The sequence below is a fragment of the Armigeres subalbatus genome, chromosome 2 (assembly GCF_024139115.2).
Source record: "Armigeres subalbatus isolate Guangzhou_Male chromosome 2, GZ_Asu_2, whole genome shotgun sequence".
NCBI classification, from domain to species: Eukaryota; Metazoa; Arthropoda; class Insecta; order Diptera; family Culicidae; genus Armigeres; species Armigeres subalbatus.
Window position 1 is genome coordinate 310344130 of NC_085140.1, and position 14530 is coordinate 310358659.

The 14530-nt window shown below is 46.8% G+C and overlaps 2 protein-coding genes across 3 annotated transcripts in view; one reads left to right on the forward strand and one right to left on the reverse strand.

Moving 5' to 3' along the window:
* The window catches only part of LOC134212573 (uncharacterized), a 120017-nt gene extending 112110 nt beyond the window's left edge, over positions 1-7907 (reverse strand). The window contains exons 1-2 of one of the 2 annotated variants that reach the window (XM_062690559.1): positions 7749-7907; positions 5744-5951 (exon numbers count right to left, since the gene is read on the reverse strand). In XM_062690559.1, the coding sequence (XP_062546543.1) occupies positions 5744-5807 (64 nt within the window). In that variant the 5' untranslated portion in view covers positions 5808-5951; positions 7749-7907. Of the gene's footprint in view, positions 1-5743; positions 5974-7748 lie in introns of both variants that reach the window. The other variant, XM_062690560.1, reaches the window with a different exon arrangement.
* The window catches only part of LOC134212578 (uncharacterized), an 896490-nt gene that overhangs the window by 555092 nt on the left and 326868 nt on the right, over positions 1-14530 (forward strand). The window lies entirely within an intron of this gene.

Consider the following 14530-nt stretch of genomic DNA (forward strand, 5'->3'; position numbering starts at 1 on the left):
ACTGACTGACCTGGACTGGATCTGGACTGACCTGGACTGGGATCTGACCGATCGGACTGACTGACTGGACTGGACTGATTGGACTGGATCTGACTGGATCTGACCGGATCTGGACTGGACCCCTGATCTTGACTGACTGGACTGACCTGGACTGACTGGACTGGATCTGGACTGGATCTGGACTGACCTGGACTGGACCTGGACTGGACCGACTGACCTGGACTGATCTTGACTGGATCTGGACTGACCTGACTGACCTGGACTGGATCTGGACTGACCTGGACTGGATCTGGACTGGACCTGACTGATCTGGACCGATCTGACTGACCTGACTGGACCTGGACTGATCTGGACTGGATCTGGACTGACCTGGACTGGATCTGGACTGACCTGACTGGATCTGACTGACCGACTGACTTGACTGACCTGACCGGATCTGGACTGGACTGACTGGATCGACTGGACTGGACTGGACTGGACTGACCTGGACTGGATCTGACTGGATCTGGACTGGATCTGGACTGACCTGGACTGACCTGGACTGACTCTGACTGACCTGGACTGGATCTGGACTGACCTGGACTGGATCTGGACTGGATGACTGACTGGACTGGACTGACTGGATCTGACTGGATCTGGACTGATCTGGACTGACCTGGACTGGATCTGACTGGATCTGACTGACTGACCTGACTGGACTTGACTGGATCTGGACTTGACTTGACCGACCTGGACTGACCTGGACCGACCTGGACTGACCTGGGACTGACTGGACTGGATCTGGACTGACCTGACCTGACTGACTGGACCGATCTGACTGACTCTGGACCGACCTGGACTGGACCTGGACTGACTGGACTGGACCTGACTGACTCTGGACTGGATCTGGATCTGATCTGGACTGGACTGGACTGACTGGACTGGATCTGGACTGACCTGGACTGGACCTGGACTGACCTGACTGGATCTGGACCGACTGGACTGACTGACTGGACTTGGATCTGACTGACCTGACTGATCTGGACTGACCTGGACTGACCTGGACTGGATCTGGACTGACCTGGACTGGACCTGACTGGATCTGGACCGACTGGACTGACTGATCTGGACTGGATCTGGACTGGATCTGGACTCGATCTGGACTGACCTGACTGGATCTGACTGACCTGGACTGACCTGACTGGACCTGGACTGGACCTGGATCTGGACTGACCTGGACTGACTGGACTGACTGGACTGGATCTGGACTGACCTGGACTGACTCTGACTGGATCTGGACTGGATCTGGACTGACTGGACCTGACTGGACTGACCTGACTGGACTGGATCTGACCGACCTGGACTGACCTGGACTGATCTGGACTGGACCTGACTGGATCTGGACTGGATCTGGACTGACCTGACTGGACCTTGACCGATCTGGACTGGACCTGGACTGGACTTGGACTGACTTGGACTGACCTGGGACTGACCTGGACTGATCCTGGACCGGATTCGATGACCTGATCGGGACTGGACCTGACCGACCTGGACTGACCTGGACTGACCTGACTGGATCTGGACTGGATCTGGACTGACCTGGACCGACCTGGACTGACCTGACTGGATCTGGACTGGATCTGGACTGGACCTGACCTGACCTGGATCGATCTGGACTGACCTGGACTGGATCTGACTGGACTGACTGGACTGACTTGGACTGGACCTGGACTGGATCTGGACTGGATCTGGGACTGACCTGACTGGACTGACTGACTGACTGATCTGGACTGGACCTGACTGACCGACTGGACTGGATCGGACTGGATCTGGACTGACCGATCTGACTGATCTGGACCGACTCTGACTGACTGGACTGACCTGGACTGGATCTGGACTGGATCTGGACTGATCTGGACTGACCTGGACTGGATCTGGACTGACCTGGACTGGATCTGGACTGGATCTGGACTGGATCTGGACTGACCTGACTGGACTGACTGGATCTGACTGGACTGACTGGATCTGACCGACCTGGACTGGACCTGACTGGATCTGACTGACTGGACTGGATCTGGACTGACCTGACTGACCTGGACTGACCGACTCTGGACTGACCTGGACTGGATCTGGACTGGATCTGGACTGACCTGACTGGATCTGGACTGACTGGACTGACCTGGACTGGATCTGGACTGGATCTGGACTGACCTGGACTGACCTGGACTGACTGATCTGGACTGACCTGACCGATCTGGACTGGACTGACCTGGACTGGATCTGACTGACCTGACTGGATCTGACTGGACCTGGACTGACCTGGACTGATCTGGACTGGATCTGGACTGGATCTGGACTGGATCTGGACTGGATCTTGGACTGGATCTGGACTGACCTGACTGGATCTGGACTGGATCTGGACTGACTTGGACTGGATCTGGACTGGATCTGGACTGACTCTGACTGGATCTGGACTGACCTGGACTGACCTGACTGACCTGGACTGGATCTGGACTGGATCTGACTGACCTGGACTGACCTGACTGGATCTGGATCGACCTGGACTGATCTGGACTGACCTGACTGGACTGACTGGACTGACCTGGATCTGGACTGGATCTGGACTGACCTTGGACTGACCTGACTGGATCTTGGACTGATCTGGACTGACCTGGACTGACTGGACTGACCTGGACTGACCTGGACTGGATCTGGACTGACCTGGACTGACCTGGACTGGATCTGGACGATCTGGACTGGATCTGACTCTGACCTGACTGGATCTGGACTGACTTGGACTGACCTGGACTGACTGGACTGACCTGACTGACCTGGACTGGATCTGGACTGACTGGACTGGATCTGACTGACCTGACTGACCTGGACTGGATCTGGACTGACCTTGGACTGGATCTGGACTGGACCTGGACTGACCTGACTGGATCTGGACTGGATCTGACTGGATCTGGACTGACCTGACTGACCTGGACTGATCTGATCTGGACTGGATCTGGACTGGACCTGGACTGACCTGACTGGATCTGGACTGGATCTGGACTGGACCTGGACTGACCTGGACTGGATCTGGACTGGATCTGGACTGATCTGGACTGGACCTGGACTTGATCTGGATCTGGACTGGATCTGGACTGGATCTGGACTGACCTGACTGATCTGGACTGACCTGACTTGGACCGACTGGATCTGACTGACCTGACTGACTGACTGACTGACTGATCTGGACTGACCTGACTGGATCTGGACTGACCTGACTGACCTGACTGACTGGACTTGACTGGACTGGACTGACCTGATCTGGACTGACCTGACTGACCTGGACTGGATCGACTGACCTGGATCGACCTGGACTGATCTGGACTGACCTGGACTGACTTGGACTGGATCTGACTGACTTGGACTGACTGGACTTAATTCTGACCTGACTGGACTGACTGGATCTGGACTGACTGACTGACCTGACTGGATCTGGACTGACCTGATCGACTGGATCTGGACCTGACCTGGACTGGATCTGGACCGATCTGACTGACCTGGACTGACCTGACTGACCTGGACTGATCTGGACTGGATCTGGACTGATCTGACTGACCTGACTGGATCTGACCGGATCGACTGACCTGGACTGACCTGACTGGATCTGACCGACTTGGGATCTTTGACCGACCTGTGGACTGACTCCAGGACTGGACTGGACTCTGGACTGGATCTGGACTGATCTGGACTGACCTGGACTGGATCTGGACTGACCTGACTGGATGGACTGGACTGGACTGACCTGACTGGACCTGGACTGGATCTGGACTGGATCTGACTGATCTGGACTGGATCTGGACTGGACCTGACTGACCTGGACTGGATCTGACTGACCTGGACTGGATCTGACCGATCTGGACTGGACCTGGACTGACCTGACTGGATCTGGATCTGACTGACCTGACCTGACTGACTGACCTGGACTGACCTGGACTGACCTGGACTGGATCTGGACTGACCTGGACTGACCTGACTGGATCTGACTGACCGATCTGGACCGACTGACTGGACTGGACTGACTGGACTGGATCTGGACTGATCTGGACTGACCTGACTGACCTGGACTGACTGGAATCTGACCTGACTGGGACCTGACTGGATCTGACTGGGATCTGGACTGGATCTGGACTGACCTGGACCGATCTGGACTGGATCTTGGACTGGATTTGACTGATCTGGACTGGATCTGACTGACCTGGACTGGATCTTGGACTGACTGGACTGACCTGACTGGACCTGACTGGACTGGACTGGACCTGACCGATCTGGACTGGATCTGACTGGACCTGACTGGATCTGGACTGGATCTGACTGACTTGGAACTGATCTGGACTGATCGGGACTGATCTGGACTGATCTGGACTGGATCTGGACTGGATCTGGACTGGACCTGATCCGATCTGGACTGACTGATCTTGGACTGACCTGGACTGACTGGATCTGACTGACTGACTGGATCTGGACTGACCTGGACTGACCGACTGATCTGGACTGATCTGGACTGATTGGATCTGGACTTGGACTGACTTGGACCTGATGACTGATCGGACTGGACTGACTGACTGGACTGACTTGACTGACCTGGATGACCGATCCTGACTGACTGGACTGGATTGACTGACCTGACTGGACTGGACTTGACCTGATTGACTGGACTGACTTGACCGATCTGGACTGATGGATTGACTTGACTGGACTTGATCGGATCTGGACTGGACCTGGACTGATCTGACTGGATCGGACTGACCTGGACTGGATTTGGATTGATTTGGATTGACGACTGATTGGATTGGACTGATTTGGATTGATTTGGATTGGATTTGGATTGATTTGGATTGATTTGATTGATTTGGATTGATTTGATTGGATTTGATTGATTTGATTGGATTTGGATTGATTTGGATTGATTTGATTGGATTTGGACTGATGGACTGGATTGATTTGATTGATTTGGATTGGATTTGGATTGATTTGGATTGATTTGGATTGATTGGATTTGGATTTGGATTGGATTTAGATTGAATTTGGATTGGATTTGGAGTGGATTTGGATTGGATTTGGATTGGATTTGGATTGGATTTGAATTGGATTTGGATAGGATTTGGATTGGATTTGGATTGGATTTGAATCGAATTTGGATTGGATTGTATTTGGATTGGATTTATTTTTTGATAAATTCTGTTTTATACAATCCGTTGTGACTTATAGGGGTACTGTTCCGTCTAACCATTTCAGTTTTGTTGGTTTTTTGATAATATGCGTGCTTACTGTTGGAAAAATAAAAAATCACAAAAGTTGTTTCAAAATCAAAAATAAATCAAATTCGTTTTCATTTCTTTGTTTTGTACAGATGAATATGAAAACTATGAAATGAAGAACCGGAATAGTAACTCCGTCGCTCCGTCGAAAAGTACAAACAAGTGTTTCTCGATATGTATTCCAATATCTTAAATATCTAGCTCAGCTTTTAAGTTTTAAAATATAAAGTTGAATCGTTCTAACCGTAATTGCTCAGAAAATTACAACAGTTGTTGCTTTAATGGGTTCATACATCGCTTTAATGTAGGTTAAATGTAGATTAAACCTGACCCCACACTATATTCAGTCTCTATTTAACAAGCAAATATCTTCACACCTGCTAAGATAACAATGTCCCCATTATCCTCTGGCAAGCACTTAAAAGCAAGTTAAGCGGAAAAATATTTCTTACCATTAATTAGTGCTCGTTCGTAATTCGCTGTTGGCACACTAACCAGGAACACCACTCCAGGCATCTCCGGGCGCAGGAAGCAACCACCGAGTGGCTGCTACTGCTAAAGCAACAAACACCGCCTGTTAAAGCTTCAAGGAGCAACACTTGGCTCCAATGATGATACTTTGCTTCTTTTCCTCGCAGAATACACCCGTCGCTATTCCGCCTAAGGTCAGAACCGAAGACTACTGGATAGGGAACGTCCACAAATTACGTAACGCTTAGAGGGGGGAGGGGGGATTGAGTGAAGTGTGACAATCCATACAAAATTTTCAAATGATTCATACAAAAAGTGTGACATAGGGGAGAGGGGGGGTTCAAAAAGTCCATTTTTTGCGTTACGTAATTAATGGATCTTCCCATATAAGAACGTCACCGGCACTTGTCACAAACACTCTTGAATAAATCTTCGGCAGCACCTTTCCCGATGCTTGTGCTTTTAGAAGCCACTTGCGGATGCACAATGTACCCTTAGTAGTGATCTAATTTTGTCTTATAACTCACAATGTTAAGATTTTTATTTCATCGTTTTAACAAGTCGTCACAGGTCCAACATATTTCTAATAAAACAATATTATCAAATTTTTGAACAAGTCTAATATTCACTGTTTTCAAACTTACTTGCTTCTGCTAGCATCTAAATTAGGGTGTTCAAATTTGAAAATAATTTCTACCGGGCTTGTAAATGAAAAAAAGCTTTAAAAGTTAATTGGGATTTCTGTGACACATAAAATATTGTCCAAAGATGCATTTGAACTAATGCCATATTCAAATTGACTCAATAGAATGTTCCCTGAGGGAACTTCTGTAGGAATATTTAATATGCGCTTGCGAACCTTGGTTTATTCTGACACACTCTAACCCAGTTCATAACGAGAGCAAAAGGTGATGATGCGCTTCGTACATTGCAGCAGCAGCAGCAGCAACGAACAAGGCTCCGAGGTGTTTATTCTTCATTCTTCCGAGTATGCAACCGAGCATGCATACAATCCTTCGGTACTTTGGTGTAGTTTGCACGAGGATTGTTTAGCCAACAACTTTGCTTAATGTGCACTTAAAGCAAACTGCCCGACCGACGCTGCTCCTGCATAGGTGAGTTTGCGTTCACCTAACGTGTGCAGACCGGCAACAGTTGAGAGCCACCTTACTCGGCAAACTGTTTTGCTTTGTTCAACTCCTAACAAGCAAAGTTTATTACAATCAGGAAGATCCTGTTCAATGGGGCCGGGAATAGTCCTTCGTTTGAACTGCATGCGCATGGGGGATCGATGAACCAGCGATACCTTGCCGAATCAAAAAACCCGCAATAGATGGACTGATGGATTTGGCAGATTAGTTTCTATTATGGACATGGGACATCTTACAAATTTATTGAGCTCAAATTCAACATGAACATTTTTGATACCTGTGCCAAAGCATCTTTGGAGTTTCAAATAGTTTTAAACTACTATATAGTCACTTTTCCTGGTTAAATCTTTTGAATAGAATGGCGTAATCCACTGCCATTTTAGGAACCAACCAACCAATCAAGAAATTGGAACCAAATTATTTGTGTAAAAATAATGAAAGCATTTTCTGTTTTTTTTTCTAGAAAAGTCAAATGCTGAGAAAAAATAATCGTCTGGATTAAGAGAGTATGTACAGCCAGAAATGGACAGCATAGTCTTTTACACAGATAACGAAAAAACTAAATTTTGAATAACGAAGATTGAAATCAGAGTAACTATAACTATAAGATTTAGATGAAGCTACAGATCATTATCGTGCAAATCTAGCTCTTGACGTGCATCACAAAACTGCAAAAAAATCTGACCGGACATAATCAAATCGGTTTTCAAAATAGTTGTGCTCTCATCACTTGGTATTCATTATCTTATTCAAAGTCACAAGCACACTTTTCTTCGTCCTGTCAAAAGCTGGTGGCAAACCACAAAATTTCGGGTCATGAGTCATAACCACACACTATTTCATAACTCCACGAAACGTTTCACCCGCGCCGCGCCGTTCAAAATCCTGTTTTGTCACTTTGCGCAAAAACTACTCAAAACTCAGAAAGTTGTTAAAGTTTTCACCCGAGCCAAACCATACTGAATGACGATCCCTACGGGGTACGACGCAAAGCTAAATGCTCCGCAAAATGGAAATGCAGATTACTCTACCGGGGAAGGTGCACCAGAAGCATCGTCATCGCAGAAATGGTGCACCCTTCCACATCCGATGGTGATAATCAGCACCCCGAGCGGGAGGGCATATTTGAACCTTAGCAATATTTGCGAGCACAGAGCTACCAGCTGATATAAATTTGATAAATATCAGAGGAATCATATGGTAAAGGAATGATCTTGGTAAAGGCTCCTCCAGATCTTGTTGACAGTTTTGTTTTGTTCAAACTTCAACGTAAATATGTGTGCAAAAATTTACGATGCAGCATGTTAATGATTGAAAAAAAAACTTATTGAAGAGGTTTGACAGAGTACGGCAATAATTATTACCCGATGCTGATCGGGACAAGCGAGGTTGTATGCTGCTAAGTGACTCTCCCCAGGCCCTGTTCCTGGAGAGGCGAACGATGGTGTGGTGCCACTCTAGAGATGGTGCCCTCGTTGTCGACGCACGTAGTCGGTGCTCCAGCAGCCCATCTCGAATATGGGTGATAAGTTTATGATGGAAGCGGTTCTGTTAACAGTCAACAGGAACTAATTAGAGCAGTAAAGTACAACTTTGAATGCAGGTTTGTTTGCGGAGCGGACATTCGGCACATTATTTCGGGGTGGCTTACATGGTTCACCGGAGATGGGATCAAGGAGCTTAAGCTGTATGGAATGTTTTAAATACCATCGGTTACACAAACATTTTATGCATCGTTAAAGTTTTTCTGGCGAATCATTAAATTATAAATGTAAAGTGTGCCTTTCAAGATAAGCCGTTAATCAAATATAACGATCCCTTCGCATTAAATTTGTCGATGTTGAAACTGTTTGATCGGAATTGTATGTATGCGTATTTTTGTAAAGATAAAAAAAAAGTTTTTATTTGATAATTTGACTCCGAAAATGATTTTTCCGAATTTACCGAGCAAATTCACTTTCAAAATATCTATCATGCATCAGTTTCGCAAGAAAATGCTACCCGAAAAAATAATTCCGCACTGAAACTGTACCTGATATAAGACAAAATTTTACTGGATGTACAAAATCAGTTGCAGACATTTAGTCAGGATCATGTAGAAGAGCAACCACTAAATAGGAAACGTGGATATATTATTGAAAATGGGAAGTATTGCGGCTTGCCACCGTATTGTTTAGGCTTACCAGAAAAAAAATCTAGATCACAGAGGATCAAGGGCATTTGCGTCGGGGAAATATTTGAAGAGGTATTTTTACGTTCCTCTCACAGTGGGAAAAAAGGGACCCCAAATAAGACTTAATTAAAGGCCGCTACATAAATGTTCAGCAAAAAATGAGTAGAATCCGAATAGTGATGGTTTCGTGTGGGTCAGACTTCCATTCCACCCTTTTCTCCCCTATTTGCATGAGAAATATTACAAAACCATAAAGTAATCACACTTATTTTCACCCTATCGAGCAGATTTGAATAGTACTTTTTTTCTAAGCAATGGAAAGGGAATCTGCTCAACAGACATCCTGGGTTGTCCAGGAAGTGCGGGGTTAGGGACCAGCTCCAACAGCAAACGAGGGAGGCAGGACTACATCCCCGACCCGCTGAACTGTTTCCATTGCCGCCTTCTGTGTAGCTCCCTTCGGTACAACCAGAAAGTAATGCTTCAAAGGGGGGCCAGTGCACAACGTACCCTTGAGGTTAGCTGCGTGTCCTTGCAGCATCGAACATCGTGACTCGCTTTTTTAGAAGAACACCATGGTATCGTGCCAGCGCATTGCCGGCTTTCCACGTGGCCTTACCACGCTCTATGTCCTCGGAAGGTGGGAAGGGTCGACTTCACGCCTGCTTCCCTCTGCACGATTGGTATCAAGAATGATGATGCCGCGTGCACCCCAAATTGACCTCTCTGCGATAGGGCCTATTCGCCAACACTCAAAGGGACTTGCCGACGCGGTGCCTACGCCTGCCCCAGCCTTGACGAGGACCCCTTTCCGTCCTCAGGCTCGGAACCCGCCCGGTTGGCCGACGCCGCGAAAGCGACGATACCATGCACGCAAAAAAAAAGCGTTCCCGAATTCGTGAACCAGCAAAAATACACCATGAATTAATTCATGGATTCGGGAACACCAGTCACGTTTTCGATCGCTCTAGAAAACGTGACTTTGCTCCCAAATCCGTGGCTGTTGTTCACGAAAAAATACACCGTGAACTTGTTAGTTCACGAATTCATGAACGCTTTTTTTGAGTGAGATGTTCTTCGCACGGCTACTTGTTCGATAAAAGGATCGAGTTCGACCACAGGGCACTGGTATGACCCATGGAGCCGACTCCGAACCCTTGGACCACCTGAACTAGCCATTCCTCGAGTCCACGCGCCACCCTCTGTGTAGCTCCGAGACGATTTGGACGATAGCCGATGAAACGACGTTCCAGCCAACTGCATCTTTACACATCCTCCGGACTAGGACAAGATAGTGTCCAGACCACATGTGGCAAGCATGAGGTCACGCATTGTGCGAAAACGTGGACAAACGAACAACACGTGTTCCGCCGTTTCCTCTAAACCTGCGCACACCGGACACTCGGGCGAGACCGAGCAAGCCAGCTGCGTTACCTGCACTGTGATTTTGCAGCACGCTTAAACGCCGGGCACTTCGAATCCCCCACAGTTTTGCTTTGCTGGAACAAATCAAACAACTGGGAGGGTTCGTGCCGCATTGTGCCTTATGTTCCTCCAATCCGCAGCGTCGGCAGAGCTTGCTTCTGTCAGGGCCTTTGCAGTCCCATTGCTTGTGCCCCGGTTCCAGGCCCTTGAAGCAAACTTCGGGTTGCTCGTATATACCCACAGGGCACACCGACAATCCCACCTTGACGCTCCCTAACTTAACTACCTAGGAGGCATCCGCTGCAGATAGCCGAACCAATGCTACCTGCGTCCCTGCCGGACTTCACACTGTCGCCGCAGTGCCGTGACGAGCTCTTCGACTTCGGTGATCTCGTCCAGGTCTTTAACCCTTAGATTAACCTCCGTCGTGAGTGCCCTCACCTTGACCGTCTCGCCTAGGACTTCCTCCTCCAAGATCTTGTAGGCGGCGCCCTTTTGCGAGACGCCCCGCTTCAGCTCGAGGATCATCTCGCCCGTCCGGGTACGTCTTATTCGACGTACGTCGGCGCCGAGTTCACCGAGCTTGACGTCACTCCTCATCGCCTTCAAGATGTCCGAGTACTTAGCCTCGTCCGTCTTGATAACTAGGGCTTCGCCCCTGGAGCGATTGGCGCCTACCCTAGACTTCTTGCTACCCTGATTCGCCTGGGCCTTCTATTCGGCCCTTGGCGTCTTCGGTTTCCTCTTGTTCTTGACCAGGGTCTAGGAGGCGTCGTCCCCCTCTATTTCCATGGTCTGGTGCGGCTGAGAGCTCTCAGCCTGCCGTAACCCCTTACCACCGTCTTTCCTTGGTGGACGGACCTTTCCAGGTACTTCATCCCCCGGTTATGGGGGTACCTGACCGGAGTTCAGCCTCCCAGCCCCACTACCCTTGTTCGGGGTAGTAACCCTCCACGTTTTAGAACGGTCACCAGGAAGCTCATCCCCTGGAGACTGTCTCCCCCGTTTCTGTGTCTGCTCCGTTGGCTCCAGCTTGGCGTCCAACATCGACTTTCGAAGTGTCAGAAAGCTCCCCTTGAGGTCCTTGCTGATATTATGTTTCGATGACGCAAAGTCGATGATGGCGTCCAGCTATTCCGTCGCCACCTCGAAGGCCGAAAGCCCATTGCGTTTGCGGTTCATCGCCCTCACAAGCCATGGGCCTTCCATAACCTCTACCGGCGTAGCCCGGGAGAAGGTTAAGTGACCCATGCTGGCGCTGCGCACCGAGCTGCCGACTATTGCCTCTGGCCTCCTAGGCGGAGACCTGAACAACCCACCTCTTGCGAAGGGATTGTCGCCTACACTACTACCACTAATTGAAGAAGAATTGACTTGGTTTTCCATTTTGAACCCACGAGTTGCTCGGGAAAAGAGGTCCACCACGCCAGAGCCCAGCATGACGTGGTAAGGGATAATTACTGTGGAAGGTGCCCAGGTACCCCACAGCCTCCGTTAAAGGCCAAGCTCATTATTTCACCCCTCTGGCCATGCATCCCCTCCGCACGGGTCGCTTTACGCCTTGGGATTAGGGGTTAGGGACGATGGTCCCCTAGGTCGCACCCCCTCTCTCTAGCTGATGTCAGAAGGACAACAAGGGATTTGAATAGTACTGAAATTATAATGTCTGTACCCGAGTAGACGAAAATAGCTCAATAATATCAAATGTTAATTAGATATCACAATTAGATATGAACATGATTGATATAAGATATAAAAGATCAGATGACAATATCAAAATTTTGCACTAAAATATTATAAGGAGATCAAGTTTTGCTATTTGTAAGAAGTGGTCAATATCATGTGTTATTAGTTTGTTCTTATCCATAGCATATCTAGATATTTTAATGCTATACCGGTGCAAATTTTGATATTGTTGTCTGTTCTTTTATCTCTTATTTAAATCGAGTCCATATCATGTTTTATTATTCAGCTAATGGTCATCAGTAGCACCTACGTTGCACGTAAGAACACCCGAAATAGGGTGGTCTAACCGGTAGTACCGAAACCGGTAATACCGGTATTACCGGCCAATTTTGGGTACCAAAAATACCGGTATTAGAGACGGAAAATACCGGTATTTTCGGTATTTCAAATTATGCTGTCAGTATAAAAAATCTGGAATAATTTTCACCTACATGTATAAGTTCAACTGCCTGTACTCGCATATCTGTCCCATATAAATAGCAGATCCAGCATGCAGCATAGATGGTTCCAAGCAATAAAGACTCATCGTGCAAAAATACTACAAGTAACTTGCCCAAGTAAGATCATTGACGACGTTCACGCTACAACAAAAATTGATCAACATCGTCATTAATCATGCCTGTTGCTTTATTCTCTTAGCCATCTGTCAAACTGCGAATGACTTTTTCACTTTTTTCACTGAACATTATTGACATCGTCGATAATTTTCCGCACTCTCCTTCTTCTTCTTCTTTTTCTTCTTCTTCTTCTTCTTCTTCTTCTTCTATGGCTCTACATTCCATTGTTCTATCGGGGGATCTAAAAACTTTTATTATTTTTTCACTATTTTTGGTGCAAACTCCATGGAGTTTCTATGCATAGAAATCTCAAATGATAGCCGATTTAACCCCCTCCCCCAAAAATGTATGAAAAAATGACCCCCGATAGAACATTTTGAAAATGCTCCTGCGTGAAAGGAAAACCTATACTATCGTGTAGTGGGTGTATTAGAGGCACTTTTTTTTAAATAAGTCTCTTCGGACAAAGACTCCGTGAAGAGAGACGATCCAAATACGTCGATCTTTTTGCTTTTTTGAATAATTATGCCGTGAAGCAAATAATCAGAAATGATTTCGGCATTTTCTACGAGGCATCTAGAGCTACTTTGATCAAGCAAGTGGACGGGATCTTGAAGCGTCTTATTATTCCTGATGCTATCATTGAAACTGAGATAATGATCATACCTGACGATCGGTACGAAGTAGAAGCTTTTACTAGCAAAATACATTTAGTGCCCTTCTGTGGTTCCATAGTGAAGAGATAGATACAATTTTAGAGCAATGTCTTGAAGATAAAATGACAAAAAATATAAAACCTCTTAATATGTGCGACATTGGGGCAAAACTAGTTCAATAACTACATACAGAATTTTTCCACGTCCATGAAATAGCATTCACTGAAATTGTTGAAAAATTTCGGTTTTTTGTAACCGAAGTTATAAATTTTTCTCACCTTTAGAATCGGATTTCCCCAGTATGCAATGTCTCAATTTCCTGAAGGCACTTAAAGATCTCGTCCAGATATTGTTTCTGCTTGGAAAGATCCTTGTACATTATCTGTTTCTGTCTTTGAATGGTTTTCATTTGAATATGCAGTATATCGCTCTGATTCCCCTGTTCTTCCTAGCACTGCCGAATGTAGTCCAATTTGTCCAAACGTTATTGTTTCAAAACTTCCTTTCTGAGCGGCAATCTTCTCTTCCAGTCATCTAGTTTCTCTGCCCCTTTTTTTGGGGTGACGAAGAAAAGAACGCTTCTTGATAAGATCTGAAATTAACAAAACCATTGGTATATTTTTAAACTAAATTGACGGACAAAGTAGAGCATATAAAAATTGCATCCTTTCCGAATCATGAATTACTGGGTTTTTCTGTTTTGGAATCTTCCGAATTTGTATATGCCAAAATTTAATTCAGGTTTTTGTAAAGTTTAAATGCAGAACTTCACTCATAATCGACCAAAATCAAACTCCATTAAAATGTACGTAGCTGTATCAGGCTTTTCCCTGACACGACTGCGGTTAACGAGATGTTACTACACACCTACATGAAAAAGCTGACGTGCCTACCGGCCAGACCTTTGGTGCCAGTTAAACTTTGTTCCTGACATACGGTGTATCCATCAAATTAATTAGCGAACGTTTGTTTATTTGTACATAAAATGCACCCGCGGCCTCGTCAAGGCAATTTGCTTTGATTTCGCCAGCCGCTTATTGCCATACTGTTGAGTTTTGTG